The following is a 26,157-nucleotide window of genomic DNA, read 5'->3' as shown; positions in this document are numbered from 1 at the left end:
CGGCATTGAAACACGACTTCACTTCAATGCATTGTTGGAAGCATCAAAGATGAAGCCCTGTTCATATTTCCGCGGAAATCAAGCATCCAGAGAAGGTAAAAGGGAGAGATTGGAGTGTATCGTTCCGGAGAGGGAGACCGGAAGCGTAAAGGCGAAAAATGGAGAGAGAGAGAGAGTAATGAAAATCAAGTGGTTGTATTGCAATCAGATTTAGATTACTGAAAATAGTAATCTTGAATCTCCAGTGCCTCTTATTAGTTGCAACTGCGTCAGATACAAGCATAACGACAGAACAATTCTCACTCAACTTGAATTTACGTTTCTCAAACCATTCGAAATGAATCCCGACATAAATATAAAATTGTTGCTTCGAAAAAGTAAAGGCCAAATCAACAAAACTGATAAAAACTAGTCGCATCTCAAAACCTCTCGCCAAAACGGAAGAATAATGCACCTGTGCCGGAGTTATGGTCGACGGCATACTCAGCTCTCACTAAACCTAACTTTACGCCAACACCATAAGCTGACCCGTGACCCAATCGCCTGTATACCTCTGTTGGGTTACCCTTGACTTCCTTGGAAGTTCCTAGGTCATTTCCGTGTTCTGCAAATGCATATACATGTGTACCTTTCACAGGTATCCGTAGCTCAGCAGCAAGCTGGAGATAATAATGGGAAAAGAAATCAGCTAATCATAAACCGGAACTTACGTGTATATGGAGCAACATCATATCAAGGACTGAGTTACAAGTTTCAAAAGTAGTTCTTACCTCAAGGATGTTTCTAGCTGCGCCTATCTCGCCCATGTTGTAACCCCTCACAGAATATGGACCGCCAAGGGTAAATGTATCATAACTTGGAAGGTCTCCTATACAGCCACCATAGTGTCCGTGAAGTACAAGGACAGGCGGTGGTGGTTTACCAGCACCTTCCTCGACTTCCTTCAGCTGGAAAAATCTGGTTAATGTTAGCTGGTGACGGTTGAAGAATGGAAAGTTGCTGCCCACGCCAACACCTTGGTCAACCTGCAATTCATACAAAGAGTATGCAAGTTAGCAAAGTCTCTCAAACATGTTGCGTTAAAAGGTAAAAAGAAAAACACCCGTATATTTCAAAACACTGAACAAAATCCACATACCCTTGTACTATAGTGGTTTCAAAAGGATGATTAAATGATAAACTTCACTTTGTATGCAACAGTCATCCGACATATCATCAAGGTGAAAATACATACAAGGCACCCACATATACAAACATGATTCAACCCCGATGCACGTATGAAAACCCTCCTGCCCAGGTTCAGTGTGGCTTTCTTCAATTTATCACTAATTATATCCAGGCCAGGACCAAAAGATCCTGAAACTAATAATTCTAGAAAGATCTAATAAAGCTGATGAGGATGGCTTTCCCTTACAAATATTTTTCTTTCTAATCCCCGCTTATTCTAAAAACTATACAGATGTTAGAATCAAGTGTATAATGCAAGGTATATGGCACAAGAAAATCAGGTTACCTGAAAAACATTCCTCTGACCAACTATAGCTCCATTCACAAATTTAGTGTTATCACGAGTGATATTTGATTGTAAAAATGCCACGCGGTCAATGCCTGTACCACTGAGAGTTGTTGGAGGTCCATCTTCACTTACTCCTCCATTTGGCAACACTCTTTGACCATTAGAACAGACATGACTGCGTTCATCACGCGTGGTTATCTCTTCCACCACAAGTCCATAGGTGAATTTGCTCTGACGGGTGAAATTCTGGTAGGCACAGACAATCAAGTTAGGTAAAGCAATGAAAACGTAAAGACGAAAAGTACCTCTGTTGAATAAATTATAAAGGACTACATGAACTAAACATTAAGAAAAATGATCAGAAGCACCTCTGTTATATTAGCCTTAACTCCAGCTCGATCAACCCAAATAGGTGGTACTTCATCGGCCCCTGGCCCACCAGTAAAGACTGGACTTAGTTTTCGGCTGTTGAAGCAGCTTACACGGAGAGCACGATTGCGGGGATTGTATACACCATCCAGATATGGATGCACATACTCAAGCTTGAAAGCAAGATCATCCTGAGAAAATATAACCACAGAAAATACATGGTACCAGAATTTATGCAAAGGTATTAAAACCATCAATTAACTTACATACAGGGATGGGTATACTCCTGGCAAGGCAAGATTACCTGAGGATTCAAGAAGTTGCTGGTGGTTATTGACCCGAGAATAGATCTATTCAGGCCACCGAGATTCCGATGTTCAAATGTAACAGTGCCACCAGGCTCTAGTGAAGCCTATACACACAACATACAATATCATACAATCAGAATTACATAATTCAAACCTCCAAAATTTTCATGGTAGACGAGCAGAGCAAAGAGATAACTTTACACATACAAGCGTCGGATAACCTCCACGTCCAGGAACAATGTTCCATTCCGTGTTAAGTTCAGCTGTCTTCTGTTCTAGTTCTTTAAGCTTTATTTCAACAATTATACCTCCTTCGTTCTTCTCGTCAGGCCGTGGGTTCACTTCAATGTTTGAAAACAAAGCTAGGGAATTTATGTTCCTCAGAGCTTGTTTCCCTGCTTCTATGTTGAAAACATAACCCGGTCGAAGCTAACATTCACCAAGGAGTTCAACGAGTCAATAAAATCACCCCATTGCAAGTTGGCAAACATGCATAGAACTTAAGAATCAAACAATATATATCTTTAGTCACTAATCCAATAACTAAATCATGTAACCCAAAATGCAACTCAACAAACAACCAAAAACCCATTAAAGATATAAGCAAGTCATTTCGTTTAACGGATGATATAAGTACCTGTCTAGGCAATTCCCTCTTCACCACGGGGATCTGCGTGTTCCCTTCGACAAAGTTCCCCAGCTTATCCTGGAACTGAATAAGCAGCTGAGTGATATCCCCTTCCACAACCTCACAAACCACCTCCTTGGTATTCAAATTCCCAAAATTCACCACCTGTGCACAAGCATACCCTTCATCCTGGTACCACTTCTGAACCCGGTCTCGAATCTTCTGCAACAGCCTTGCGCTCACCTTCCCTTGTTCTCTCAACATCAGCAATACCTCCCTCTGCACAGGCGCCGGCAACAAACACGGCCTCGCCCTATCAATCCTTCTCTTGTAATCCTTCTCCTGGTTCCGAAAATACTCGAGCTTTTCCTTCTCGGTCATATCCGGGTCCATTTCGATTGGCTTCGACTGCGCCATCAGACCCACATTGATGCATCGGAACTTGTCGGCCGACTGCCATGTGCTCTCTGTAAACGAAATCGTCACTCCCAGAGTCCCATCTGGGTTCGTCTTACCTTCCAAATCGACCTTCTCGAACATCCCGCAATTGGCTAAGGTCTCGAGCTCCTTCTGCAACTGGGCTTTGGTATAAACGCCGCCGGGTCTCAGGGATACCATTTCGAAGAATGAGTCTTCGGTGCCGACGGTGCTCCACCGCCGCCGATCGAAGAACAAGATCTCGGAGACCTTGTATTTCTTGAACCCACTGAGCTTGTTGAGCTGGACAACAATGTTGGCCGGTAACCCATGCGAATCCCACTCTTGAGACTGTGGCTCGTCCGCCATGGCCGTCTGCGACCCAAACAACAGCCTCTTCAAAAACCCACCAAACCCATCTTCCCCGCCGCGGAACCCATCTCCCCCTCCACCTCCGCCGCCAAACCCACCTCCGCCACCGCCGGAATTACCATTCCCAGCAAAAGATTGCAAATTGAAGATGAGGGTGACGGTGGAGCCGGCGGCGAGGGCTTTGGAGAGGGTTTTGAGGGGAGTGGAGGAGGGTTTAGGGTTTTGGGAAAGGGGAGAGGGGGAATTCGAAGACAGGTGGCATTTGACGACTGGTCGGCGGCTGTTAGAGGCAGTGGCGGTGGCGGCTGTGAGGGGCGGGGATAGCGTGCGAGGGGAGGAGGGGAGGATGGTGGGCTTGGGGTTGAGGTAGGCGGAGGAGGGCGCCGCTGCGAACATTGTGTTGCGGGATGCAGCAGCGGAAGAAAGACGAGAAGAGATAAGGCCACTCTCTCTCGTAAGGAAAAAGGGGTTTATTGGGTTTGGACTTTTGGACTTCTGCGTGGTGGGGGTCGAGTTGACGCAGTCACTAGTTCCCGAGTTAGTGACTGAATCGGTTGATAAAAAAAAAAAATAAAATAGTTATCAAATGGCTCAAAGTAAGCAAAAAAATTTGGAAGCTTTGCACATTTTTTTTCCTCATGTGTGAACGGTTAAGATTTAACTAAATTTCAATTAGTTAAATCTCAACCATTCACTTATGAAAACTCATGTGCTAGAGAATTTTCAATAATTTTGATTTTGGTTGGTTTTTTTTTTCTTTTGGATCAAATTAGAGCTGGGACGAGATCTCCAATGCTTGGTTTGGCTTGTTTTTACTTGTTTGTTTATATATGTTATTCTTCCACATTTTCCTCTTAATTTGATCTAAAATCATGATTGATATTGAGTGGGAAAATCCCTATTCGTACTATTGATGTAGTGTCACGTGAAAAATACATATAAAAACGTAAATTTTAAATATTTTATTAAAAAACTTGTCAAAATAACGTTTATTAAACGTAAAAAGTACGTACATGAGAATTTTGAAATTATAGAAAACATGCAATTTAACAAAATATTAAAATATATGAAAATTAGAAATATATTATTAATAAGAAATATGTGTAAGATATGTATATTTTATGCGAATTTACCAAATAATCAAGCAAGGGCAAATTGATACTTTTGTATAGTTAATTATAATTAATTTCTTCTCAAATTACACAATTGCAGGAACTGGTTCATGGCTAAACACAAAAAACGATGGGAAAATCCCTTGGCTACTTCCCCTACCGCGGTTCACCCCAAAGAGAGCAATAAACGCAGCCATTGGAGTAGTTTCCCGGGGGTATGACGACCCAACATCTCCGCCATGACAGTGACCCAGAAGCTTGCAAAGCCATTTGGTTTGGAGCTGCTGGCTCAGTTGCAACAGGGTGGGTCTTCACTCTCCCCTCAAACCCTTAACAAAATCGTATCTTCTTGCGCAAAGTCGGCTTCTTTGGATTCGGGCATTAAGATTCACGCATTTGCTATCAAGTTGGGTTTTTGCTCAAATGTCTATATATCCAGTGCTCTCGTTGATTTGTATGGCAAATGCGGTTCGTTGCGGAATGCTCAGATACTGTTTGATGAAATGCCCGAGAGAAATGTTGTGACTTGGAATTCCCTGATTTCTGGTTATTTGCAAGCTGAGTTGCCAAAAAGGGCAGTTGGGTTGTTTCTGGAGATGTTGAAGGTGGGGATACTGCCAACGCCGTTCAGTCTTTCGGGCGTCTTGGTGGGTTGCTCACAGCTAGAAGCTGAAGAGCTTGGGGCTCAGGTGCATGGTTTGAGCATGAAAATGGGGATTTGCTGCAATGTTGTTTTGGGAACTGGATTGATAGATATGTATTCGAAGTGTTGTAGTGTTAACGAATCAAAGCGTGTGTTTAATGAAATGCCAGATAAGAATGTTATAACTTGGACTTCCATGGTTACTGGCTATGCGCAGAATGGACAATCCAACAAGGCGATGATTTTAGCGAGGGAAATGTTGCGTTTGGGTCACAAACCAAATTGTGTAACTTATAATAGCTTGTTGAGTTCATTTTCGAGCCCGGACTTTTGGAATCATTGCAGGCAAATCCATTGCCGGATAATGAAAGAAGGTTTTGAGTTTAATGCATATATTTTGGTTACACTTATGACGGTATATTCAGAATGTAGCAATAGCTTGGAAGACTTTCAAAAGCTTTGCTCGTGCGTTGCAGTATGGGATCAAATCTCATGGAATGCAGTAATCGCTGGTTTTTCTAATATTGGAAATAGTGAGGAAGCTCTGCAGTGTTTCTCTGAAATGAGGCAGGCTGGAGTTTCTATGAACTTCTTCACATTTGCAAGCATTTTAAGCGCGGTAGGAAGTCTTTCAGCCCTTGAAGAGGGACGGAAAATCCATGCTCTCGTTTTCAAGAGTGGGCATGCTTCAAATTTATGTGTTCAGAATGGGCTTGTTTCCATGTATGCAAGATGCGGTGCCATCCATGATTCAAAGCGAGTGTTTAATTTGATGAAAGAACATGATGACGTATCCTGGAATTCATTATTATCAGGTTATGCTCATCATGGGTTTGGGTTGGAGGCTGTTGAACTGTTTGAGGAAATGAGAAGGACAGAGGTCAAACCGGATAGTACCACCTTCCTCATTGTACTAACTGCTTGTAGTCATGTTGGTTTAGTGGACAAAGGATTTGAGTATTTCAATCTGATGAGAAATGATGATTTTTGTGCACCCCCGAAAATGGAGCATTATGCAACAGTTGTTGACCTTTTTGGTCGAGCTGGAAATCTTCATGAAGCACAAGCCTTTGTTGATAACATGGCAATCAAGGCGGGACCATCAGTGTACAAAGCCCTGCTCAGTGCTTGCCAAGTTCATGGAAATAAGGAAATCGCTCTTCGTTCTGCACACAAGCTTCAGGAACTGTCCCCAAATGATCCTGCAACTTACATACTCCTGTCGAATGTGTTGCTGACGAGAGGCTACTGGGATGATGCAGCAGGAGTAAGGAAGCTCATGTATGATAGAGGAGTAAGAAAAACTCCCGGTTACAGTTGGATTTGAGTCAACAAAGTAAGATAGGTCTTTCTTTTTCTTTTTTTGGTGAACAAGGCGTGCTAAGGAATCACAATCCACATCAATGCCTTGGCATCAAACTCCCATGCCATTTTCAACCCCTTAATTTTAGAAAATACAGAGTATTTGGAGTTAACGGAAGACTTGGCACAAAACCGATCGCAGAGGCATTCTAGGATTCATACAGCCGACCCCACTTAGTGGGAAAAGGCTTTGTTGTTGGTCTTTTTAATTCATTTTATCTAACGGCCAAAGACTAAGAAGGGTGCGAGAAGTAAAATTGGATGTGCGGATAGCACTACCGTTATTACACTTAGTTTGACAAAAGGAGACCGATAAATTTTTATTTTTTTATTTGTTTATTTTTTAAACATCCTAAAAGAAGAAAATCCATGTATTGTGGAAAGCAGTTACAGGTTTCTCTTCCAAGACCAATACTGTCGCAAGACACAAGGCAGAGGAAGAGGAAGATGGTTGCTGCTGGTGGCCTAGTCAACTGCTATTTCAGGAAATAACCATTCCTGAGCTGCAAGTAGGAAGCTAAACTTAGAAGCTTCTCATGCCACGTGTCGAAACGGAACCCACAAACAAATTAACCAAATTGACCTGTGGATCGCGTTCGTTGTGAAGTCAAGAACCCCGGAAGAAAATGCAATAAATCCATACAAATATCCGAGTTGTCTCAACAAAGGAGGTAAGTCTAAGGACCCTGAATTGTGAATCGGAAAGCAGCAATGGCTCAACTTGAACGCCCCCAACGACACGGTGACTCGGAATCTACTATCATCCACGAGCCGAGAAAACTTACGGCCACTCAAAGCCCAACTATGGAACAATATCTTCGAGGTATCTGATGCCATCTTACTATTAACTTCCGCCACCACCCGTCAACCTCATAACCGGTTGTATGCAATCATATTTCTATCTCCCACATCGCATGGCTAGTCATGTGATGTGAGAGACAAGACACCGTTCAGCCGGTGAGGGAAGTTAGGTAAAGAGACTCCCAAAGGCATGGAAGTTGTATGCCTTGATTATACATTTACTTCTAACTGATGTTTTATTTTTTATTTTTTTATGTCCAGGGGGTGAAGTTTTGAGGTCGACATCCTCACCCTCGTCAACATCATCCTCATCTCCGGTCGGGCACCATGATGGAGAAGAAGATCATGGACACCATCACAAGAAATCTGTTCTCACCAAGGTGAAAGAGAAGGCCAAGAAGCTGAAGCACTCACTCAGCAACAAGAAAAAGCACAGTGAAGGCGATAACTCTACACCCACTTGGGGTGCAAGCCCAGTCGAGCACGAAGATGAAGAGCAAGATGCTGAATATCTAGGAGCCCCAAGTAATAATAAGTTTCTTCAAGATTCCATTATGCATAGCATCTTTGTACCAAAAATTTATATGCTTGTTTTCCCTTTGAAGAGTTAGTGCAAACCTCTTTGTGCCTTCCAAATGTTCAGTTTGTTTTCTTTAATAGTTTCATTTTATTTACAGTGTACGAATCAGAGATGGCACCTGAAAGATACAAGGAAACTGCAAAGCTGCAACCCCGAGCAGTTCCTGTGATTTCTGAGAAGCATGTTTTGCCAAGTAGTGTCACTCCGGGATTTGAACACGATAAGGAGAAGCCTCCTAGTCCTAACAAGACAGTGACCAAAACTGCAGGTACGAAGCCTCTTAGTCCTAGAGAGGTAATCACGGGAACTGTAGCCACGAAGCCTTGTAGCCCTAAAGAGGCAGTCACTGGAACTGTGGCCGCGAAACCTGCAGATAGTCCTAGCAAGTCAACTGAAATTGCAAAGACTTCAAGTCCTAACAAGACAATAGCTGAAACTGTGACTGAGAAGTTGGGACCGGCCTATGCCACGGTATCAGATACAACATACGCAATTGCCTCAAAGATAGAAGGGCTCACTGTTTCAGCCCCTGCTGCTGTATCCAATGCAACCCATGCCATTGCCTCAAAGGTAGGCCTTGCTGTTGCGGCCCCAACTCCTTCAGATAAATCCCCAGAAGCTCCACACACTGTTTCAGCATCATCAGCTCTGCAGAACTCTTCATCCCGGGCAACTCCACAAATCTTGGCAGCCTCTGAGGGTCCACAACCTTTGTCAGCCCCTGCAGCTCCACAATCCGGTAAGCACAGTGATCAAATATGGGATAAGGGTGTTTCTGTAAAGGAGTATTTGATTCAAAAATTTGAGCCAGGGGAAGATGAAAGAGCACTTTCGCAAGTGATATCCGATGCAATGAGTCCAAAGAAAGCTTCTGGTGGTGGTGATGTTGGCATGGTGGGGAAGGTGAAAGGGGCTATAAATTCCATGCTTTGGAACGAGGAGCCATCCGAAACCACTACCGCGCAATCAGCCATGGCCACATCACCAAACTCGTCAGCCATGATGACTTCATCACCGCGCATTCCAGTCTCGACAAATGCTCATGAAGGTGCATTCCATGACCCTTCCTTCTTTATTATCTCTACAAAGTGCTAAGTTATAGATTAGTTATATGTTAATGTTCTCTTTGACATGTTATATATGTTGTTGAATCAAACTGTTATTCTAGCTTCATATATTAAAATAAATAAAAATCGATCGATCTGTTCAATGGTCCAAATTGACAGTCTGCTGCATAATACACTGCACTATCTGGTAAGAACATTTCCCTAACTTATAACAATTAGATTGATGAATAAACGGTGATTCGGTTCAAATTCTTACGTGACAAGGGTATGTATTTCATCTTGTGTTTTCGGTTAAATGATACGTCCTCACGCAGATCTTTTATGTATTGCAGCTATTGAGGAAGAAAAGAAGGGAAGAATACTGCAGACTAATTGAAAAGCGGAGTTCAACTGTTGATATAAAAAAATAATCCTCTAAATATTTTTGTACAAGTTTCTATGTATCAATAAGTGTTTCCCAAAATTCATTTTACAATGTTCGTGTAAGCTTTGTATTTTTGCCAATAAAACCAAATTTGCAGCTCCAGAAATTGAATTTTTTTTTAATGAAATAATTGCACAGAATATCTGTGAACAATCTTAAATAGTAATATGTATTCACAAATTCCCCCAATAATCTCGTCAAAATATTCTCACAAAAGAGCAAAGTGAAGTATAAACAAGGGAATTGAATTCCGCACTTTTTTTTTCTCCTCGCGCACTCTTCTATTTGATTTTTGTACATTGATGAATTGTTGATTGCAGAAAACATTTCCCTAGGACTGCCCTGGATTCCATCGGATTGGCCTAAGTTGGATTAAGTACTGCCCTGCATTTGGTACTCTATCGAACGAAAAAGTTGGACTGTAAAAATAGTGATGATGTGTATTTGGTGCTAGATCAACGGAGGGGGCATAAAAATTAGGGCGCCTTTACTAAACCTAGGTTACAAGTTCCTAAGTTCAGTGTGGCCAACCAAACGAGTTCTTAAGTTGTATTTGCAGGAATAAACGTCCATCAATATTGTCTCAATCCTGTCGCGAATGTAATGATAACATGTTGTGAAGTTTTGTTTGCGACAATGACGACATATTATCAACAACATAACATTCAGTTCTTGTTGACTTTTCAATAGCCGGAGTATCAATAGCTAGTTGAATAATTAAAACGAAATAATTGCAAGAATCTCCATAGAAATACAAGCATAAATTACAAAGAAAACATCAATAACCCAGCAAACAGAATATTTATTTTCTTCAGCTCCAATTACTCGTACTGACAGCTACCATCGTCACTCCTTGCTGCTGGGTTAAAGTTTGCAGCTGTTCGATCAGTGCAGCCTTCTGGGACTGGTACATTAACTTGTTGGGCTGCCTTTCCTGCATGCAGTGGTTAAGCAACACTTCAACAAAACTACTCCAATCGAGATAGCTTAAGACGAGTAGTTCTAACTGCGAGTACCAACTATTATCCCAACTGATGTGGCACAAAACGGTAGTTACTTACTGGTTGTAAATAAATGGGGTTCAAAGTGACTCCAAATATTAACGAACAAAATGTTGCCACATCAGTTGAGATTTTAAAAAAGTTCGGATATGAGTTGGTGCTTCAAGGGTTATTTTCTTATCAAGACAAGGAGTGCTTACCATAGAATTCTCCTCGGTTAATGGAGTCCTGGTTTGCATCTCCAAGGGCTGCATCGGCCAAGTACTTGTCAGCCAGTTGGACTCTCTTCACATTGTCCTGCTCCTGGACAAGCATTTGTCCGTAGTGAAGGAGCTTCTCCAGAGTCATCTTAGGTTGATCGAAAGTCGGGGGACCTTCTTTTGAGTTCACAAGCTTCTTCCCAATGCCGTCAATTCCAACACCGGAAATCCAATTCCTCACTTCATCGTCATAAACTCGAGCCCTTAGGGCACCGAAGAAATCTGCAGTGTGCAATATAACAAGTTAGCATGATCCCATTTTTGACTAGTTTTTAACGGAGTAACGTTATATGTATCCCATTTACTGATCACATCACACTATTCAAGAAATATAAATTACATGGCAAATTATATGCCAAATTACTACAACAAAAGTATACTTACCAATGGATTGACCGGGGAATGTGTCAACAATCTTGACAACATCTTCCTGGGACACATTGTCAGGCTTGAAAATTCCGGTGCAAACACCGATCCGGTCTTCCCTAGTGGGAGCCCAGTAGAACTTCTCCATACGACCGTCACGAATGAGAGGGGCATACAATGTGGAGAAATCGTTACCAGTGACAATGATGGGGACTCTAGGATTCTCCTCTTTGTTGTACATACCGGGAAGTTGCACGTTTGTCGGGTTATCAGCAATGTTCATAAGGGTAGCATTCACCATCTGGTTGTTCACAGTGTACTGTGTGGTTCCACCCATCCTACCGGCACCTGCATCGAGATCATTGATGAAGAGGGCACACATTTTTCCTTTCCTGATGATATCTGCAGCCTCGCGGTACCTTTGCCTGATCAGTTTCGCGGGCTCTCCTGCATTCCCGCTTTCTAATTCTCCAGCACTCATCATGATGGGGCTGAAATTTGATCACAAGGGTAGCTAAAATAAAATGATGGAAGCAATATGGATGCAAAATATTGCTTTATTTCTATGTGATTCTTCATTAAAAAAAGAAAACTTTCGTAAAGTTCACGGACTCACGTAATTCCCATCTTGGCAAACACAAGCTCACACTGGAAGGATTTTCCCTGACCTTTTCCTCCCCATATACCAAGAATGAGAGGAATCTGATACAAATTCAAATGAAACCATCTGAGCTATCAAAACCAACAATCAAAGAATAACGTTTAACTGCGAAAGTTAACCTAATTATACTACTAGAAATCAACAAAAAATTTCTCTAATTTTTGTCACCGCATGGTGGATGACATATCTTATTTCTTACTCGTTAGGAAAACATGAGAAAGTTAAGTTAATAATAATACTACTAGAAGCAACAAAAAATTTAACAAATTTTAGTCACTCCTGTGAATTGCATGGCAGATGACATGACAATATCTTACTTCATACTCATTAGAAAATAAATAAGCTTCAAAATGTCTCAAATACGAACAAATAAGACATGTCATATCAATCAAAATCCGAAGTTTCAAAATTTGCTTTTCGTGTTTGTAGCGCTACGCGTACCTTAATGTTAGGCAGGCTCATGAAGTTTTTGGTTATGTGAACCACAAGCTTGTCCATGAAAGCTGGAGCGATGTAAAACCCATCCATGTTGTTGTCAAAGTTGTATCTGAAACACAAGTCAAAACTCTATTACAAAACAAATTCAACCTCCAAGCATAGGAATTAGTTTCAACATTTTCTTGCTTACTCTCGAAGTCCGGTACTGATGTATTCGTATGAGCTCATGACAGCATAGTGAGTTCCAGTCCCCTGGGGAGCTTGGAACACAGAATCAACCAAACCCTTTCCTCTTGTTATGTCTTGTTGGTCATCGGAATCATCGTAGGCAAGGCCTTTCCATTTGTCCTTGTTGGTTTGCTTATCCTCATCAATTTCCGCATTGATTTTTAACTTGCCTGCAGATGCAATCTTCTGGTAGGGGACTCTTGAGGTCACTTTCTTCAAAGTGGTGCCCAAGAAGGCTGAGCTTCCGGAACCGGAGCCGTTCAAGCTCACCTGGATCAAATATAACATTACTTTAGGACCAAGAAACTTGGAAGTTCATCAAAATAGAATCACAAACTTCACTGCTTTACATTTAGATTAACCTTCGAGCAAAACCCGTGTAAAAAAATATAAAATTAGTGAAAAAGAGATGATTTTGTTCACTTATTTTCTCTTTCTGTACACTTAAGTTTATTTATTTCTCTATATTCTTGAGTTAACATACTAAAAATAAACATGGATGTGCGAGAAGAAAAGGGTTGCACAAAAATCACCTCCAATGAAGGATGCTTGAGTTTTAGGCATCACATGGACAAACAAACTAACCATTTTGGTGTTCTGGTCCCTCTGGAATAGGTTAAAGAAAAACAATATGGATATGGCGACTTTTGTACAATCCTTTTATACTTATCCCTCGATTTTAGCCGGAGCGAATAAATTAAAGAAGAATCAACAGACAAAAACAAGCGGGGAAGTACAAAAAGTAGAAACCGTGAGTGTAAAATCACTACCCGAAAAACTGTTTTTATGTTAAAAAATGTGACACAGAAACTTAAACAGATGAGAATAGAACTTGGCAGGATAACAACGTACCGGCGTCCGGTTAACAGTTCCGACGCTCGAGACTGTGTGCATGGCGGTCATGGATCAAAGTGGTGTCCTGAGAGTGAGCTGCGACTACAAGTGAATGCAATAAAGCAGCAGATACTGTAGTGATTGGTGTATATAAGATATTAAAGATTAAATGTGAGAGCAATGTGTAATAAAACGTGTGGTGTGGTTGTGAAAATCCTGAAGGCCACACAATCGGGATTGGCTGAGTGACAGGTGGCTCTCTGTGGACAATAGAGGATAATCCTACTTGGCCACATCCTACTTTTCAAAGATGGCAGAATATACACAAAAGTTGAGAGGATCAGGTTTAAGCTTTTGCTTCTTCACCTCTTAAAATGGATTGGGTTGTGAACTTATGAGACCCTTGTCTTGGAAAATTAAGCAAAATTCAAGGTCATGAAAAATAATGCACTTTATAAAGTTAAAACCTTGACGGTGTACTCACTTGGAAGAATTAAGCAAACTTCATGTCAGCGATGTTCAACCATACAAAATGATAGGTTTTAGAGTTTAGAAAGGAGAAATGATTATCTGATAATCATTTTCTTCTCCTATATCTTTGTTTATTTATGTCATTTTTTTTTTAAATAAGGATGATAATGGATTAGGCGAGTCGAGCTACGCATAAGGCTTAGTCGTCGGACTACAATAGTAGAAACCTTACTCTCTAAACCCACACAATGCGGAAAGAAAGAACCAAACCCCAGGATTAGCCGTCAACTACAAGTAGGTTACTTTCTTCCCGCTCAAAGTGATGAGAAAGGGTTAACTCCTTGATAGAACGACCCCCCCGTCCCCTATCTCTGAATTTATTAAATAAGGAAAAGTAAACAATACAAGTGGGGGACGGAGCCAAAACCCGCTAAGGGAAAAACAAAGAAACATCAATGAAAACAAACAAGAAGATGAAACTCAAAGTCACGTCCATGGCGGCAGGCGCAAAATCCAACACGAACCGCCTCAATGAAAGTTAATACTTCTATAACCATCAAGGACCAAACTAGCAAAACCTAAAATTAGGTCTTGAATAAAGGTTATGAATGTAAGCAGAAGTTGCACAAGGAGGACAAGAGTCCCAATATAAGCTCCCAGAATGATCCACATTGAAGTTAGCCAAACAATCGGCAACTGCATTACCCTCTCGAAAAATATGAGTGACACGAACATGCATACGGGAAAGAAGAGCAAGGCAATTAATCCAACGAACACGTAGACGCCAAGGAATCTTGTGAGAAGTAGAAGAAAGAAAAAGGACCACTAAAGAAGTATCACATTCGATCCACAAATAATTCCAACCATTAACCCAAGCCAAATCCACGACATGAATAACCGCATGCAACTATGCTTCTAAAGAATAAGCAATTCCAATGGAAGCTGCAAAACAGCCTAAACAACTGCCAAAATGATCTCGAAAAATACCCCCAATACCCGCTAAACCAGGAGCACCACGAGCCGCACCATCAATGTTCACTTTAATCCAAGAAATAGGAGGTGGCAACCATAGAACCTCATGAATATGAGGAGCTTTAGCTAGACGACCTTTAACTCCAATGGCATGAAGAATACAAAGATTAGACACAGAGTTTCACATGGTACCAGTGCTCAAAGAATCAATCTCAATCAACTGCAACTTAATATCACGAACACTATTGGAAACCTGAGGAGATAATTCCTCAAAAAGCATTGCATTGCGGGCCTCCCAAATAGAATAACAACCCACGCCAATCATCCCCCTCCACAAAACTTGAACTTGAGAGCCAAAACCATGGTCAAGAGGATAGGAACGCAAACATGAAGACCAAACATTTCTCCTTTCTAAACATGAAACAAACGCAAACATGAAGACCAAATTTGTCGAGAATAATTACAACCGAAAAAGAAGTGAGAAGGTGTTTCAATTGCCGAGCGATAGAGTGAGCATATAGACGCCAAAGAAAATCCTCGATCTTGCAAAAGATTATATATGACAAGCTTACCATGCATATACTTCCATAAAATAATTGAATTACGAGGACAGTAGCAAGAACGCCAAACCCAATTACCCCAGGTAACCAGAGGTTGTTTACTTCTTTTGAAATCATAAGCCCGAGTAAGTGTTACATGACCATCAGTAGCATCATTCCAAACCAATAGGTCATCCACTCCAGGATCCATAGGCAAAGTAATAGAGAGAAAATGATTCCATATCAAGTGCATCCGATTATGGAGGAAAGCAGGTTGACACCAGTGTGTAAACCAAGAAGAAGTTCATAGTCAGAGTTTATAGAGAAAGAAGTCGAGAGAGAAATGCAGAGTGAGAGAGAAAGATATTTCTGATTACTTTTCTTAAATGAATACAGTATTACACTTAAAGAGTATTTATACAAGAACCTTCTTACACTTGCATATTCTTGATAACTATAACTAACTCTCTTAATCTGATTACAAGTGTCACAATCCTATTTGTACATTTATCTCTATCATCTCCCCTCAAACTCATGATTGGGAGAAATACCAAGCATGAGATTGCTACAGTCAGTTCGAAAGAATGGTGCACTGAGACCTTTGGTGAGGATGTCTGCAAACTGTTCACAAGAAGATACAAACTACACAAACAACTGCTTTTTAGCAACCCTTTCACGAACAAAATGAACATCAACTTCAATATGCTTGGTCTTTTGATGTTGAACCGGATTAAATGAAAGAGCAATTACAGACAAGTTATCACAGAAAAGCACAGAAGCACACGACATTTGAATTTTCAGGAATGTAAGAAGTTGTTGAATCCAATCAAGTTCAGCTACAATGGATGACATGGCTCGATATTCTGCTTCGGTGGACGATTGAGAGACCGTTTGTTGTTTCTTAGAGGACCATGATATTAGATTTGAGCCCAAGAAAACAACTAACCTGGTGGTAGATCTTCTGTCATTAGGATCGCCAGCCCAGTCAGCATCACTAAAGGCCTTTAAACCAACTTCACCAGCAGCATACGTAATACCATAAGACAATGTGCCTTTCAAATAACGCAGAATGCGTTTGACAGCAGTGTAGTGAGAGACCATAGGTTGTTGCATAAATTGGGACACTTGATAGACTGAGAATGCAATGTCTGGGCGAGTAAAAGTGAGGTACTGCAGAGCACCAACTATACTTCTGTATGTACCTGGTTCTAAAAACGGAACCCCATCATTCTTCAACAATCGATTATAGGGCAAACATGGAGTATCACAAGGTTTACAATCACTCATTTATGTCTTGTGCAACAGGTCTTGAATGTACTTGGTTTGTGACAAAAATAACCCAGTGGCTGTGCGAGATATTTGGATGCCCAAAAAATAATGAAGTGTCCCCAAATCCTTGATATCAAATTCAGTAGTAAGAGACTGAATTACATGTTGTATAGTAGCTGTAGCATTCCTAGTTAAGATTATGTCATCCACATAAAGAAGTAAGATCACGATCTCAAAACCAACATGTTTCACAAATAGAGATGAATCAGAATATGTTGTGTGGAACCCTAGAGAAGGAAGGAAAGTTGTGAATCTCTCATTCCAGGCCCGTGGGGCTTGCTTTAAGCCGTACAAAGATTTATGTAACTTGCAAATGAAATGAGGATGCACAGGGTCTGTAAATCCAGGTGGTTGTGCCATGTAAACTTCTTCCTACAGAATTCCATGCAAAAATGCATTTTTCACATCAAGTTGCCTTAAAGGCCAATGAAATTGAGCAGCTAAGGCCAAGACTAGTCTCACTGTGGTAGGCTTAGCCACAGGACTGAAAGTCTCTCCATAATCCAATCTTTCCTCTTGACTGAATCCCTTTGCAACTAACCGAGCTTTGTGTCGTGCAATAGACCCATCAGAATTCTTCTTGATTTTAAAGATCCATTTACAACCTACTAAGTTTTTTTGAGATGGAAGTGAGACGAGAGACCAAGTACCTTGAGAATGAAGGGCATCAATCTCTTCCTTCATAGCAGTCAACCACACAGAAGATTTCATAGCAGACTTATAGGTAACCGGTTCAATGAGGGACAAATCAACTTCTCCAGATGTCTCCAAAGCACTCAAGAAAGCCTTGTGTTTGACTATACCACTCTTACTTCTGGTCTGCATAGGATGCATATTCAAGGGTGCAATAGGTAACACCACTTGTAAACTCACTGGACTAAACTCAGGATCCACAGGGAGTTAAAAAGTATCACTGGTTGTAGCAGTAATGGATGGAGAGTGAACAACTGGACTAGAGACAGAAACACTAGACTCGGGGTTTTGAATAACAGGTGGAGAAATTGAGGAAGGAGCCTGAGGGATAGGCAACACCAAAATATTCTGATTATTAGACACCAGTGTGAGAGATGAAGACTGAAAAGAGATATGTGAAGAACTGGAATGTTTTGACAGTTGAAGAAGACTGAGATAAGGAAACTCAGTCTCATCAAAGACAACATGACGGGAGACAAAAAATCTCTCTTTTAACACTTCATAACAAATATACCCCTTAAATTTGGAAGCATACCCCAGAAAAACACATTTGGTTGTCTTAGCTTGAAGCTTGGATGTGTTGTAGGGTCGAAGTAAAGGATAACAAGAACAACCAAATACTCTTAGATGAGTAATGACAGGATTATGGCCATATAATGCTTGAAACGTAGATTGATTTTGTAAGACTGGTGTTGGCATCCTATTAATTAAGTAAATGCATGTTTGACAAGCAAAGGTCCAGAATTGAGAAGGAAGGTTGGCATATTGTAACAATGTGATAGTAGTTTCAATGATATGTCTATGTTTCCTCTCAGCTAACCCATTCTGTTCAGGTGTATATGGACAAGATTTACGATGTACAATACCTTTAGATTGCATAAAGGTTTGGACCTTAGTACTAATGTACTCACCCTTCCCCCCCTTCCCCATCAGTTTGAAGTATTTTCACAAAAGATGAGAACTGAGTGGAGACAAATGCAAGAATGTAACAAAGACATCATGGAAATCAGATTTATTGTATAAGGGAAACAACCAACAAAACCGAGTGCACTCATCAATGAGAGTAACATAGTATTTATAACCATCAATGGAATTACATGGTGCAGGACCCCAAAGGTCACTGTGAACAATTTCAAATGGTATGACAGACTTAACATGAGTGGAAGGAAATGGTAACTTTGTAAATTTGCCCTCGAGACAGCTTTGACAGACAGTGGAAACAGCATCCTTATTACATGGAATATTGGCTTGTTTAAGTAGTATGGAAACTATAGTATTGGATGGATGTCCTAACCGAGTATGCCACAAGCTGGAACTAACAAGTTGTCCAAGATAAGCAACAGTGGAAGATTTAGAAGGTGGACAGAGAAATGAACTAGGAGAGAGTGAGTGGATAGGATATAGTCCATTACTGCAAGGGCCCTTGTACATGATTCTCCCTATGACCTTGTCCTGAATCCAGAAGTAAAGTGCATCAAAGATTAGCCAGCAATTGTTATCCAAACAGATTTTATGAACTGACAATAAATTCTGTGTCAATTTAGGGACATAAAGAATAGAATTTAATTTGATAGGATTGTGAGAAGTGGTAAGTATAGAACTGCCAATGTGAGAAACTCTCAAACCTTCACCATTGGCAGTTTGAACAACTTCATTGTTGGGATATGGAGAAGCTATGGACAGATTGTTAAGAGCAGCGGTCATATGAGTAGTAGCTCCGGAATCTGTCAACCATACTTATGGTAACTGGGAGGTAGATGCTACAGACCCCATGTGTGAATGCTGAGATGTTAGAGAAAAGACAGTATTCATTGCCTGTAATGAAGAAGGTTGAGAGCCATTCAACACATGAAGAACATTGTATGAGTAACCCTGCAGATGAGCACATGCCCGTTGAGAAAACTGAGGTCCCATAAAAGAAGGCCCTTTTTCATTGTAAAAACAATACCAAGTTGTATGATTGAACTTGCCACAAATTTGACATTGTTGTCTATCAGACGACTTATTGTAACAATAAGGTGCAATGTGACCTTTAGCATTACATAATAGACACGTCTGCAAAGGGGGTGCTGATGGATTCCCAAATTGACTAGGAAATGAACCAAGGACACCAGGAGTAGGTGTAGGCAAGACATGGGTTTGTGTATGATACATTGGCCAAGAAGTGTAGTATCTCTGTCCTCCATTGAACTTGCCTTTACCTTTGTTCTTGTTGGCATACGGCTTGAAGCCTCCAGATACACCATATTGCTGACCCCCAATATGACTATATGAATGACCACCACCAGAGCCTTTGTTCATAGCAGATGAATTAGTGACAACCATCGCAGAAAGAAAAGAAACATTAGAATGACTGTCTACAATGGCTTCTTCAGCAAGGAGTTGAGACTGAAATTCTTTAATGGTCATAACATTTTCTCTGCCTCGAACAACCGTTCTAAATGTATTATACTCTGGAGGTAAACCATTTAGAGCCAGAATAATAATATCTTCATTAGCAAGAAACACACCAGCAGCAGACAAATAATCCCTAGCTTCTTTGATTTTCTGCAAATATTGAGTTACAGAGTCTGACCCCTTCTTAATTGTGTGAAGATTGGACTTCATCTGAAAAATGCTGGTCTTAGAAACAGTAGAGAATTGTTCCTTAAGTCTATTCCACAAGTCCCGAGAACTAGAACTACCAATAGCACAAGACAGGGCTACTGGAGACAATGTGGCGGTGACAAGCTGCATAAGTGCACGATCATGTAATTTCCAAACAATATATTCATCTGTTTCTGTACCAAAGTTGCCATAACTAGATGCAAATCGAGCAGGACAGGGTGTTGATCCGTCAACAAACCCCATAATGCCATTACTTTCTAGCAATAATTGCATTTGAAAGTGCCAATTGAGATAATTCGAATCATCAAGCTTAACATTGACAGATGTGGAAAGTGTCGAAATAAGAGTAGTAATAGGCGACTAGAGAATTTGTAATTGAGATGCAGTAACCATATTGGCAGAATTAAGATGGAAATTCAAGAGAGGAAATATCACAAACACCTGGTGTGCACAAGCTTGTAGCACAGATACAAGAAGATCAAGAAATCCCAAAACCCTAAAAACAAATCACAGAAGAAGAAACAGAATACCAGAATCCATCAAAGAACACATCAATGATCTGCCGTCGAGGAATAGAAAGAATCACAGGTTGAGAAGATGAGCAGAAGCAACCAAAGAATCGAAGAAAACAGCTGAAGCAACCATGGTGATTGATACCATGTAAACCAAGAAGAAGTTCATAGTCAGAGTTTATAGAGAGAGAAGTCGAGAGAGAAATGTAGAGTGAGAGAGAAAGATATTTCTGATTAATTTTCTTAAATGAATACATTATTACACTTAGAGAGTATTTATACAAGAACCTTCTTACACTTGCATATTCTTGATAACTATAACTAACTCTCTTAATCTGATTACAAGTGTCACAATCCTATTTGTACATTTATCTCTATCACAGTGGCCATTATATATAAAATCAGAAACTTTAGATTTCAATGACTTTCACATACAAAGTTTACTATATTTCTAAGATCTGCGACGTTCAGATTTAGCGCATATTTTTTACTGCTTTTGTAAGAAATACTTATGTCCATAGGTTCTTTTGCCAGATATATTTTTTAGAATGATTACAAGATAGAATGGATCTCCTTGAATTCATCCATTACGTTTTTAATGTGGATAACGAGGCGCTACTGCAGGTGGCAGATCCACAACATACAGGCAACGCACCGACTGAAGTTGTCCACCCCGCTCCTGATCAGAACGAGCATGCAACACTTCTAAGACACATTCACACTTTGATTCGGGATCATAAAAAATCTAAGTACTTTCTAGAAAAACAGTTGGAATGCTTTCCTAAAGAAACTCCTTAGTTCTTCAAAATACGCCCCTTGATTCTTAAAACTCAAACACGAAGTTTGAATTTGGAGTTTTGAACGTCAAATTTGGGATCTAACCAAATGCATCAAGCTTAAAACATGCGTCCAAGCTTCAATCATCTTAATAACACACTGGAATGCTCAACATTTCAGTTCCAGGCGTTCTGGACCAGCGAGTCCAAGTAGCAACCGCCCTTCATCAAGGCATTGGCTCTTCCGCCGCAAAGCCCTCGGGAAGTTTTCAAGCCATATCATAAGCCACTTGCTCTTCAAATGAAATGTCATTTGTGAGCTATCACTCAATAGTTGCAACTCACCTTATGCTTGAGTTTCATCAAAATGGGAGCATGTAGTAATGTACATGGTTTTAGATCAGATTTACATGATTTTGTGAACATCCAGGCGACGCTAACAACCGAGGTCAGACTCGCCAATACATGTTTAGTTGGGAACTTACAACGGTAGTTTTCGCCATCGGGTGAGCATCTATTTCGAGAGTTTGGATTCTATTTCTTCCAAACTCAAGCCTTTGGTTTCCGGGACAATTAGTACGACGAAGATAAGAGACAACAAGGCGATAGCACCAAAGAGGATGAAAAGGTTATCTGCTCCTAGCGCCTCCTGCAGAATTCGCAAATGTTAACGAACCACTTCTACACCAGTCAGTTTAAAGACTTTGCGAGATATCAGAAAACCTGCCTGAACTATGAAAGAAATAGATGAGCATCATAATGAGGAAATAATGTGGGGAGGAGGCATATGTATACCTTCAGCGGTGAGAATGCAAATGTCACAATCGCATTTGAAGCAAAGTTGGTAAGAACTGCAAGACTAATCCCCTTTCCTCTTGTGCGAAGCGGGAAGATTTCTGACACCATGAGCCAACTTATAGGACCAAACGATATCTGAAATGACATTTGAGCACAATATTCCATGTCAGACAAGAAAAATATGTCATTAGGGATAGCAAACGCCGTCCTGTTTCTATAAGTGAAGTTCACAGATCGTATTTGAAGGCTTGTATTTTCTGTATGATGAAAACAACATTATTGTGCTATTTGAGAGATTCATTTATATTTTGAAAAAGAAGATTGAGCAGTGAATACCAATAACCCAAAAAAGATATTGTTACCTGGTAGCAACCGACATAGAGAAGAAGAGAAGCTACAGCAATAAGTGGGAATCCTCCGAGAAATTTGTAGTAAGCAGAAAGGAGAAATAAGGAAAGAGCCTGTGGTAAACCGAAGAAAGAAAGATAAAGCCATCCACCCTCTTCTTTATCAACCAACATTTCACAAAGTACAAAATACGAATGAAATTGAATGAGTAAATTTTTGAATAGTTAGGATGCATACAAGTCCACTGACTCCTACGATCAGCAAAGGTCTTCTTCCGAGATCATCAACTTTCAGGACGGCTACTCCCGTCATCAGAAACTGCAATAACATTCAGAAGCAAAGGACGGTCACACCAGAAAGAGGATTACCTCTAGTCAAAATTAAAGATGAAAAACACCATGCAACATACGCACCTTAAACAATCCGATTACAACTGATACTCTGGTAGCATCAGAGGCAGCAGAGAATCCTGCAGTCTTTAGTAACAAAGTTACAAAGAATGTCACGTCATTGGGAAAATTAACATGAAAAATGAAATAAAGAAAAAGAAGTTGATTGTCAATTACCTGAAGAATTGGGCCAGCATAATACAGTACACTTGGTTGTCCGGTTATCTGCAATGTAAGGTAGTAAATTGGCTTACTTATTCTTAGTATTCTCTCAAGCACATGTTTTGAAAATATAAAAGCAAAAGAAACAAAAGACAGGTTCAATTCATAGGAACAAGGAGGAAAACACCTGTTGAAAAAGGACCAAACCACCACCGATTATGAAGGCTTTCAAACTCGTGCCTTGAAAGACCTCCAACAAACTCCCCTCGGCTTCCTGATCTGCATAGGAAGACTTCAAAGAAACATATGTCTCTTCTATTTGCCTTTCAGACACTTTGTCACCAGGAGGCCGGCCTCTCAACTTGCTCAAGGCAACAATGGCTTTTTCTTTGTATTCTTGTACAGCCCCTTTACCTTGAGCCGCCCTGAGAAGCAACCAGCGGGGAGAAGGTGGGAGAACCCACATGCCTATTCCCATAAGTAAAGCAACGAAAGCACTTATTCCATACATGTAACGCCAACCCCCAACTGCATTAATCTCAAAGCTTCCCACAAAATAACCCAACTGCAGAAGAGTGCATATGTCAGAACATCTCACTTCACTGAGATAGTGAATGACAAAATGACTAACATAAAGATGTTATTTGAACAATACCAGAATCCCCAGAACTATGAAGAGCTCCTTCAAAGATATTAGAGTTCCACGAATTTGAGACGGACACGTTTCAGCAATATAGAGAGGAGCCCCATGCATGGCCTGCCAAAAGAAATGTTTTAAAAAGTGACTAGAGCATCATCACTCAATCATGATATTATCTAGCTCGACCAAAACGAATGCTGGGAAGATTCTCCTTTGGTTTGCAGCTAGCTTCTTTTTTTTCGGTTGGAGCAACTTCACAGAACCTTACCAATCCAATACCAAGCCCATATAAAACACGCCCAACTAATAGAACACTAAGGCCTGGAGCAGTTGCAGTGATCAGGGCCCCAAGGAGATAAAGTACAGCTGCCGTGATAAGTTCCCTCCTCCTCCCTTCATAAGCCAATTAAAATTTAAGACTAACAAAAATAATGATCAAGCTCAAAACCTCATGATGAAGTGCAAAAGCAAAGCAAGTACACACCAAGGAAATCAGCAATTGGGTAGACAAGGAGGGAACCAAAAAGAGCTCCATATAGGGAACCGCTAACCTGCATCGAAACAATGCAATTTAGGATTGTTGATGTATTGTCGGTGATTTTTGGCAGACAGATCACAAGTCTGGAAATGACTCAAAACCAAATTGACTAAGATTCGATAAATCATACCACAAGACCAAGCTGGACGGCTGAAAAATTAAACCAAGCTGTGCCACTAAGCTCAGGCGACTGTGACAAATCAAAACATAAAAGTTGATCATATTAAATTACTAATCATCAAAACAAAAACGAAAAACATAAAGCTGAAGGTATACCTGTAAAGAGAGGGTAGCACCAGAAGTAGCACCAATGTCGTATCCGAACAACAAACCTCCCAAAGCCGGAAACACAAAGCTAAAATTCCAAGAGCTTAGTTATTAAAAAAATAATAATAAAATAGAGAAATACCAATAAAAGAGATATTTTCAAAAGTAAACTTCGAAACTTGCAATTTAACCACTATTCATTGCTTGATCTACACTTTGAAAAGCACTCAACTTTTCATATGCTTGATTAAAGGCCAATTCAGGTCCTCCAAACATGTACTAAAAAAACCCAACTTCTACCATACAATGTGGCTTTACAAAATCGAAATGCAAACCCCATTTCATAATTATCAACTATGAAGAATTAAAGCTAAAAAAAGATCGCATATGCGGGTTAAGCCAGTTGGCGAGGGCAAGTGGACTCAACCCCTTGCACCCAAGTTCGACCCGTAACTGGAAATGTTTACAATATCGTTTCATCAGAAAAACAAAGAAAGCTAAAACAAGATTACACATTTACATTACTCAAAGCATAAGAAAAACACACAGAGGTATAGAAAATTTGATCGAGAGACGTACGGAAGAATCACAGACGTCCAAGAAAATTCCTCCTGTTGGGTTGCTTCAGGAATAAACGACTGAGCATCATCATCCCCTGAAGAATAATCTGGCTGTGATCCAACCTGCAAACAAAAAAACCCAACAAAAAATTGCATAAAAAAATTAAAATCAATTCCACTACTCAAAAACGCAAAGAGAAGCAAAAATCTGAAAAGGGTTTGTTCAGTTTGTATGCCTTGACACTGAATCCATGCCTGGGGGTAGAAGGGTTTGAGAAAGTGACAGAATTGGCCCTGAAGCATTGGTTACAAGATGAGAGAAGGGGCGGGGCAAAACGGGGATTGAGGAAAAGGGTCACCGGTTTCTTCTTTGGCTGATGGAGTGGTGGTGCAGTTTCGCCGGAGAGTTTGAGGTTGAAGAAAGAGCGAGTTGAAGTGCAGAAAGCCATTGGGGGTGAACAAAATGCCACAAAAAAAAAAAAAAGGGAGAAATCGGACGGTTGGTAGTTGGAGTTCCTGTTTCAGTATCTCTGTGTTTATGTGTGACTGTCGGTGAGTTTCCGTGTTCTTTTCTTATTTTTTGTTTCGGACTCTGATTTTTTTGGTGTTCAATAATTCAGAAAAAAATCTCTGGTCCATCCAGCACAATTAGAAGTGTGTATGAAAGGATGTGCGTGTAATTTACTTGCGTCGACAAGGATAACAAAATTCTGTAATGAGTTTCCGCTCCTTGTTTCTTCTCACGCACATTCGTCTTTATTTTTTATATTTCTGGAAGCTTCTTGTTTCTTCTCTCGCACATTCGTCTTTATTTTTTGTATTTCATTTTCATAGCATGTGTGACTTAACCAAACTATTCTTTTTAATATAAAATATATTGTTTCGTTGTACTCAAACAAAAAAAACATGTTGCTTTGTTTTTACTATTTAGATTGAATAAAAAAAAAAAAATTCAATGAACAAAATATATATAGTGGTTTTGCATAAGCAGAAGAAAAAAAGTGTGCATAAACTTTTACTTTTACAATGAAATTTCAATTTTTAGGGCAAAATATATTTTCGGTTAGCGTGGTTGTACTCGTATGGTTCTATTTTTTTTTTGTTTTTTTATATATTTATGTATTTTTATAGATCAAATAGGAATGATGGAACTAAACTCGATACTTCTT

The 26,157-nt window shown here is 40.2% G+C and overlaps 4 protein-coding genes and 2 pseudogenes across 8 annotated transcripts; 2 read left to right on the top strand and 4 right to left on the bottom strand.

Annotated features, from left to right (window-relative positions):
- Window positions 1–176: 176 nt before the first annotated feature.
- On the bottom strand, window positions 177–4,156 carry LOC137741743 (protein TOC75-3, chloroplastic). Its single transcript, XM_068481464.2, has 7 exons — window positions 2,831–4,156; window positions 2,401–2,622; window positions 2,190–2,297; window positions 1,885–2,076; window positions 1,514–1,762; window positions 771–1,025; window positions 177–659 (listed from the first exon to the last, which is right to left on the bottom strand). Exons 1-7 carry the CDS (start codon window positions 4,004–4,006, stop codon window positions 420–422), a joined length of 2,442 nt encoding a protein of 813 aa, XP_068337565.2. The 5' UTR covers window positions 4,007–4,156; the 3' UTR covers window positions 177–419.
- A 612-nt stretch (window positions 4,157–4,768) lies between these two features.
- Window positions 4,769–7,031, top strand: LOC137743400 (pentatricopeptide repeat-containing protein At3g09040, mitochondrial pseudogene; annotated as a pseudogene). Its single transcript, XR_015953390.1, has one exon. The product of XR_015953390.1 is annotated as a pentatricopeptide repeat-containing protein At3g09040, mitochondrial pseudogene (transcript).
- A 138-nt stretch (window positions 7,032–7,169) lies between these two features.
- LOC137743401 (low-temperature-induced protein) lies at window positions 7,170–9,705 on the top strand. Of its 3 annotated transcripts, none has more exons than XM_088679896.1 (5): window positions 7,170–7,550; window positions 7,790–8,053; window positions 8,206–8,847; window positions 8,926–9,156; window positions 9,508–9,705. In XM_088679896.1, the coding sequence occupies exons 1-5, from the start codon at window positions 7,439–7,441 to the stop codon at window positions 9,549–9,551; spliced, it is 1,293 nt and encodes a 430-aa protein (XP_088536022.1). In that variant the 5' UTR covers window positions 7,170–7,438; the 3' UTR covers window positions 9,552–9,705. The 3 variants fall into 3 exon arrangements, with proteins under 3 accessions (XP_088536022.1, XP_068339386.1, XP_068339385.1); XM_068483285.2 differs by having other exon boundaries at window positions 8,920–9,156; XM_068483284.2 differs by having other exon boundaries at window positions 8,206–9,156.
- Window positions 9,706–10,221: 516 nt separating this feature from the next.
- On the bottom strand, window positions 10,222–13,904 carry LOC137741437 (ribulose bisphosphate carboxylase/oxygenase activase, chloroplastic). The gene is made up of 7 exons (XM_068481154.2): window positions 13,406–13,904; window positions 12,516–12,823; window positions 12,329–12,434; window positions 11,843–11,928; window positions 11,245–11,717; window positions 10,801–11,082; window positions 10,222–10,533 (listed from the first exon to the last, which is right to left on the bottom strand). The coding sequence occupies exons 1-7, from the start codon at window positions 13,454–13,456 to the stop codon at window positions 10,421–10,423; spliced, it is 1,419 nt and encodes a 472-aa protein (XP_068337255.1). The 5' UTR covers window positions 13,457–13,904; the 3' UTR covers window positions 10,222–10,420.
- Window positions 13,905–18,684: 4,780 nt separating this feature from the next.
- Window positions 18,685–20,391, bottom strand: LOC148692781 (uncharacterized; annotated as a pseudogene).
- Window positions 20,392–21,617: 1,226 nt separating this feature from the next.
- LOC137742583 (Major facilitator superfamily protein) lies at window positions 21,618–25,823 on the bottom strand. 2 transcript variants are annotated; one of them, XM_068482493.2, is made up of 14 exons: window positions 25,225–25,823; window positions 25,008–25,111; window positions 24,438–24,516; window positions 24,292–24,351; window positions 24,108–24,174; window positions 23,892–24,016; window positions 23,639–23,740; window positions 23,171–23,548; window positions 22,999–23,046; window positions 22,846–22,908; window positions 22,670–22,750; window positions 22,447–22,545; window positions 22,082–22,219; window positions 21,618–21,935 (listed from the first exon to the last, which is right to left on the bottom strand). In XM_068482493.2, the coding sequence occupies exons 1-14, from the start codon at window positions 25,435–25,437 to the stop codon at window positions 21,801–21,803; spliced, it is 1,692 nt and encodes a 563-aa protein (XP_068338594.1). In that variant the 5' UTR covers window positions 25,438–25,823; the 3' UTR covers window positions 21,618–21,800. The 2 variants fall into 2 exon arrangements, with proteins under 2 accessions (XP_068338594.1, XP_088536580.1); XM_088680454.1 differs by having other exon boundaries at window positions 22,846–23,046; window positions 25,225–25,768.
- Between the last annotated feature and the right edge of the window lie 334 nt (window positions 25,824–26,157).

This window comes from Pyrus communis, chromosome 11 (genome assembly GCF_041283825.1).
Source record: "Pyrus communis isolate YQ-2024b chromosome 11, ASM4128382v1, whole genome shotgun sequence".
NCBI classification, from domain to species: Eukaryota; Viridiplantae; Streptophyta; class Magnoliopsida; order Rosales; family Rosaceae; genus Pyrus; species Pyrus communis.
This window is presented reverse-complemented; position numbering and strand designations above follow the sequence as displayed.

Excerpts from the sequence above, each read along its gene's own strand:
- LOC137741743 (XM_068481464.2), bottom strand. The coding sequence starts at position 4,006 with ATGTTCGCAGCGGCGCCCTCCTCCGCCTACCTCAACCCCAAGCCCACC. Across the intron at positions 1,026-1,513 it reads GTCAGAGGAATGTTTTTCAG|GTTGACCAAGGTGTTGGCGT; the intron begins GTAACCTGATTT and ends TATGAATTGCAG. Across the intron at positions 660-770 it reads CAGCTAGAAACATCCTTGAG|CTTGCTGCTGAGCTACGGAT; the intron begins GTAAGAACTACT and ends TATTATCTCCAG.
- LOC137743401 (XM_068483284.2), top strand. The coding sequence starts at position 7,439 with ATGGCTCAACTTGAACGCCCCCAACGACACGGTGACTCGGAATCTACT. Across the intron at positions 8,054-8,205 it reads TGAATATCTAGGAGCCCCAA|TGTACGAATCAGAGATGGCA; the intron begins GTAATAATAAGT and ends TTTTATTTACAG. Across the intron at positions 9,157-9,507 it reads CTCGACAAATGCTCATGAAG|CTATTGAGGAAGAAAAGAAG; the intron begins GTGCATTCCATG and ends TATGTATTGCAG.
- LOC137741437 (XM_068481154.2), bottom strand. The coding sequence starts at position 13,456 with ATGACCGCCATGCACACAGTCTCGAGCGTCGGAACTGTTAACCGGACG. Across the intron at positions 12,824-13,405 it reads GAACTGTTAACCGGACGCCG|GTGAGCTTGAACGGCTCCGG; the intron begins GTACGTTGTTAT and ends TATTTGATCCAG. Across the intron at positions 11,083-11,244 it reads ATTCCCCGGTCAATCCATTG|ATTTCTTCGGTGCCCTAAGG; the intron begins GTAAGTATACTT and ends TGCACACTGCAG.
- LOC137742583 (XM_088680454.1), bottom strand. The coding sequence starts at position 25,437 with ATGGCTTTCTGCACTTCAACTCGCTCTTTCTTCAACCTCAAACTCTCC. Across the intron at positions 24,017-24,107 it reads CCCAATTGCTGATTTCCTTG|GGAGGAGGAGGGAACTTATC; the intron begins GTGTGTACTTGC and ends TGGCTTATGAAG. Across the intron at positions 21,936-22,081 it reads TTGCATTCTCACCGCTGAAG|GAGGCGCTAGGAGCAGATAA; the intron begins GTATACATATGC and ends CGAATTCTGCAG.